Source organism: Oncorhynchus mykiss, chromosome 5, assembly GCF_013265735.2.
Source record: "Oncorhynchus mykiss isolate Arlee chromosome 5, USDA_OmykA_1.1, whole genome shotgun sequence".
Taxonomy (NCBI): Eukaryota; Metazoa; Chordata; class Actinopteri; order Salmoniformes; family Salmonidae; genus Oncorhynchus; species Oncorhynchus mykiss.
This window is the reverse complement of record NC_048569.1, coordinates 42139861-42144860: the sequence shown is the minus strand read 5'-3', so window position 1 is coordinate 42144860 and position 5000 is coordinate 42139861. Positions and strand designations below refer to the sequence as shown.

The 5000-nt window shown below is 49.2% G+C and overlaps 1 protein-coding gene across 2 annotated transcripts in view; it reads right to left on the bottom strand.

The window, feature by feature from the left end:
- LOC110522946 (A disintegrin and metalloproteinase with thrombospondin motifs 6) overlaps positions 1 to 5000 on the bottom strand; it is a 145915-nt gene that overhangs the window by 43501 nt on the left and 97414 nt on the right. Inside the window, exon 12 of one of the 2 annotated variants that reach the window (XM_036977579.1) lies at positions 721 to 828. In XM_036977579.1, the coding sequence (XP_036833474.1) occupies positions 721 to 828 (108 nt within the window). The remainder of the gene's footprint in view (positions 1 to 720; positions 829 to 5000) is intronic. The other variant, XM_036977580.1, reaches the window with a different exon arrangement.

Here is a 5000-nt window from a genome sequence, read left to right as displayed (position 1 = left end):
GCCCTCTGTCCCAAATCCCCCTGAGCTGATCTCAACCTGTGCACCCTGTGTAGCCCAGGACCCCGTCAGTGGCCCCCGGGGGCCTGAAAGGCTCCAGTCAGCGGAGGGTAATGTCACACGACAGCCCCTGACACCCTCCCATTCTTCCCTTTGAGACCTCGGACCATCCGGTGACAATGGCCACCGTAATCCATGTTAAAACCGTCTCCCTGTCAGCCGTCTAACCTGGCCGTGGCGTGGCCAGCCATCCTGCGATTCGACTCTGAAGTGATGACCTCAAAGCATGGTGTGTGTGTGTGGCGGGAAAGGGGGAGGGGCGGTCATACATTGGGATACCACAGGAGAGAGAACGAGCCCTACTAGATCTGGTTACCACACACCTCACAGTAACTAGTCTTGGCTCTGACACTCACACGCTACTTCCCACCTATGGAGGCTTAGCTGCCATCATGAGAGAGAGAGAGAGAGAGAGAGAGAGAGAGAGAGAGAGAGAGAGAGAGAGAGAGAGAGAGAGAGAGAGAGAGAGAGAGAGAGAGAGAGAGAGAGAGAGAGAGAGAGAGAGAGAGAGAGAGAGAGAGAGAGAGAGAGAGAGAGAGAGAGAGAGAGAGAGAGAGAGAGAGAGAGAGAGAGAGAGAGAGAGCTAGAGAGAGAGAGAGAGAGAGAGAGAGAGAGAGCCAGTGTGTGTAATCTACAGGAGACAACTAGTGCGTTTGGACTTACCCCTTTCTCGATGCTTCCCGTCTGACACAAGGTCCCCTCGGCAGCAGGGATACTGTTGGTGACACAGCGGTTGCTTTTGCTAAGGCACCAGAGCTCTCTACACACTTCCTAGGAAAGGAGGCGAAAGCAAGTTGGTCAGAAGAAAGCAATTCGCTGCAGAGAAGAGCGTATTACAAGTAGAGAAATGGACAGAGACGGGCCTGTGTGGGAAGTGCCTTAGAGATGATAAATAAATACATGGTGTGACTTCACGTGACTTCCACACCTCCTCTCCTCTGTCCCCCATCAGAACTAAAGGTGAAAGAGCTGGAGAGGGTAGAAAATACCTGGCTCTCGGCATCCCTCATATTGCTTTCCCTTAAAAGGATAGCAGACCTCGGTCAAATCGAGTTTGCACGGTTTGGAGTCACTTAGGACTATTTTCATAGGTTCCATTTCACACCGGGCAAACTAACTCAAGCTCAGCTGAACTATTTTGGAAGTGTGAGGCCGATATATCTGACCCAGGTCTGACGGATTGAGCCCTGTGCTTTGGACTCAGTTCAATCCTGAGAGACGATATTCCAAAGGTCAGCCCATGCTACTCATGTGTTGAAGGACAACTTACGCCTGGTCACGTTCACCTATCCGGACCCTCAACAGAGAGGCGGCTGACGTCAGTTCCCAGGAACCACCGTTAATAACCAGTTACAGGAAATCAGCTCAAACTGTACCTCAGAGAGGAGAGCGCCTCAAGGAGCAGGGATTTGTAGACATAACAACAACAACAACAACAACATGAACGCTTTGTCTGACAGGAAGTTTGAAAACAAACAACTTCTTCTGTTTCTGCAATTTATCCATCTTATCTCCTTGCTCTTACAACAGCGAGAGAGAGAGAGAGAGAGAGAGAGAGAGAGAGAGAGAGAGAGAGAGAATCCCAGTCAGACTCTCGTCTGGAATGAATAAAATTGTATAAGTGAATGCGTGTAACAAGGACAGCGCTGCACAACCCTGCCTTAGATTTCCCATTAAACCTCTATGGTTCCCCCTCCGGGCGCTCCACTTCAAAGGCTTTTTACTGGATAACTGTGTTACGGTGGAGGAGAAGAGGAGCAGCGTCACGAAGAAGAGTTACGGCCCTGAGCCCAGGTTCTGACCCCACGGGTCAGTAAATAAAGTCCAGGCCCCGCTGGTCTCCACTGGTCTCTGCTGCTGCTAGACGCGATAGATGAAATAAAGCTGCAAACTGTCACTCTGAGTCTGCCCTGTCTCGCTGCACCACTCCCAGCTGCTTTCAATAAGCCCCCCCCCCCTTCTGCCCCCCGCTAACCCCTCACTGCCCCCCACCCCCACTCCCCCCACTTAAAACCTCACCCTCCCTCCTCTCTGGCTTCCCCACCGTTCCCGTTCAGAGCCGGCTGAAAGGTCAGAAGGAGAACTGAGTATGGATGGACATGTGACCCAGACCTGGTCCGGCAGATTCATGCTAACAGAGAGGATGCGGGAGGGTTGGCGAAGGGTTAAAGAGAGCAGGGGATCAGGGAGGCCCGCCAGTAACTTAGACGTCACTTAGCCGTTTTTCCTCCCCTCCTCACCTTGCGACTGAACTGGGGTTCAGGACGAGCAACGCGATGAAGGAGTGTTCCGGGGGGTTAGTGGCAGTTTGGTTGTAAGTGACGTTCTCAATGTTATTACTCGTATAACTTAGCTTGACACTTTGTGTCCGCCCCCCTGTGTGGCCGCGAAACGAACGTCTTCCCTGTTTCACGCTGAGATCTGACCTCTGTGACGTCATCGCCCTTTCCGGGCCAAAAGGTATCTCCTGCCCTTCCCGGTGACTCCGACGTTCTGAGAGTCCGTTAGAAACGACCGCTCAAATATTTAACTTCCGTGAGTCCGTTCAAAAAAAACAACAACAACAAACATATTTTATGTTATTCCACGGGAGCAAACGTGTGGCCAAACTGTCCGCCATTCTGTCCTTCCCTTTCAGTGCAAGCAACAGTCCAACTTTTCCACGGGGCTGTTTGTTCCTATTAGAACCCACTACAGCTGTAGGGTAAGAGGACTGGTGGAAAGAGAGACCAGTTGTGTAGCAGGACACAAACAAACCACCGTAACAGTGACTGTAAAGTGCTGCTGTGCCTCTCTTCCTCCTACACATCTTTTAGTTGTCCTCTTTAGTCTTTAATGGCACTAAAGCAGGGCCTGCTCTGCACTGTGTGTCTCTACAGGGTAACCGTATCCCAAAGACGTCCCCTTACAGTACATCACCTCCAAAAGCAAGCACTATCAAGTCATAGATCCTTTCATTGTATCTATGGCTACATGGGTCCAATCAGCAAGCTCTAAACTATAGACAACTCTTTACCAGACAGCTGGCTGGCTGAGTGAAACAGACCTGACTGTCAGAATCCATAACCCTACTAGTTGAAAGACTACATTCTAGTGCTGTGGACGCAGCCGAGGCTCAGAGCAGCACAGCTGAGCCAGGCTGTGGAGGAATGCTCTCCTTTCAGAAATGGCTGTCTTTCATGCTGATCTAAAACCACAATTATGAGCTTAAGAGCCAAAATGACAGGGTTTGATTTGGGGCCCGTAGTAATCTGCTGTCAGATATTTCTTTCAATGAAACAAAAAAAACTCCCTTAATCTCGGCTAATGGCAGACTCTTTTTTTTGTTGTGTCCGTATTGGTTCATTAATTCTTTGTGGCTTTCATTCAACATCTCCTGTGTCTGTGGCTTGGTTCAGTTCTCTCTCTGCTCGTGTCTCTTTATTTACCTTGGGTTGTTATTCTTCATGGTGGTGGTAGGGGGTAATGATTTTATTTCACGAAACTGTGATGTGTGTGTATGTGTGTGTGTGTGTGTGTGTGTGTGTGTGTGTGTGTGTGTGTGTGTGCAAACCTCCCTCCCTCATCCATCACTTTAAGATAGGTTAGTGAGATATGCGGCACACCCATCCCAGGTGCTAAGAAAACAATTATGTTTCCATAGGATGATAAGAAGATAACACCCTTAGCCCCTGACTAAGAAGATAACACCCTTAGCCCCTGACTAAGAAGAGAACACCCTTAACCCCTGACTAAGAAGAGAACACCCTTAACCCCTGACTAAGAAGACAACACCCTTAACCCCTGACTAAGAAGATAACACCCTTAACCCCTGACTAAGAAGATAACACCCTTAACCCCTGACTAAGAAGAGAACACCCTTAACCCCTGACTAAGAAGATAACACCCTTAACCCCTGACTAAGAAGACAACACCCTTAACCCCCTGATTAAGAAGATAACACCCTTAACCCCTGACTAAGAAGATAACACCCTTAACCCCTGACTATGAAGATAACACCCTTAACCCCTGACTAAGAAGATAACACCCTTAACCCCTGACTAAGAAGATAACACCCTTAACCCCTGATTAAGAAAACACCCTTAACCCCTGACTAAGAAGATAACACCCATAACCCCTGATTATGAAGATAACACCCTGACTAAGAATATAACACCCTTAACACCTGACTAAGAATATAACACCCTTAACCCCTGACTAAGAATATAACACCCTTAACCCCTGACTAAGAAGATAACACCCTTAACCCCTGACTAAGAATATAACACCCTTAACCCCTGACTAAGAAGATAACACCCTTAACCCCTGACTAAGAAAATAACACTGTTAACCCCTGACTAAGAAGATAACACCCTTAACCCCTGATTAACACCCTTTGATATACAAGGCAGCTTGGCACAACAGATGTGCTCCTCTCCTGTTACCTGATCACTACCAGAGCCCCTGCTTCACTAGCATTATCACTAATGTTAGATGCAGGATCAACCGTTGTTGGATTCAATTAACAAAGCATTTTCCATGAACAAAGCATTGTCCTCCACTGCAGAGGAGAGAGACGGTGTGCATACCGCAGAGGAGAGAGACAGTGTGCATATTGCAGAGGAGAGAGACGGTGTGCATACCGCAGAGGAGAAAGACGGTGTGCATACCGCAGAGGAGAGAGACGGTGTGCATACGGCAGAGGAGGGAGACAGTGTGCATACCGCAGAGGAGAGAAACGGTGTGCATACCGCAGAGGAGAGAGACGGTGTGCATACCTCAGAGGAGAGAGACGGTGTGCATACCGCAGAGGAGAGAGTCGGTGTGCATACCGCAGAGGAGAGAGTCGGTGTGCATACCGCAGAGGAGAGAGACGGTGTGCATACCGCAGAGGAGAGAGACGGTGTGCATACCGCAGAGGAGAGAGACGGTGTGCATACCGCAGAGGAGAGAGACGGTGTGCA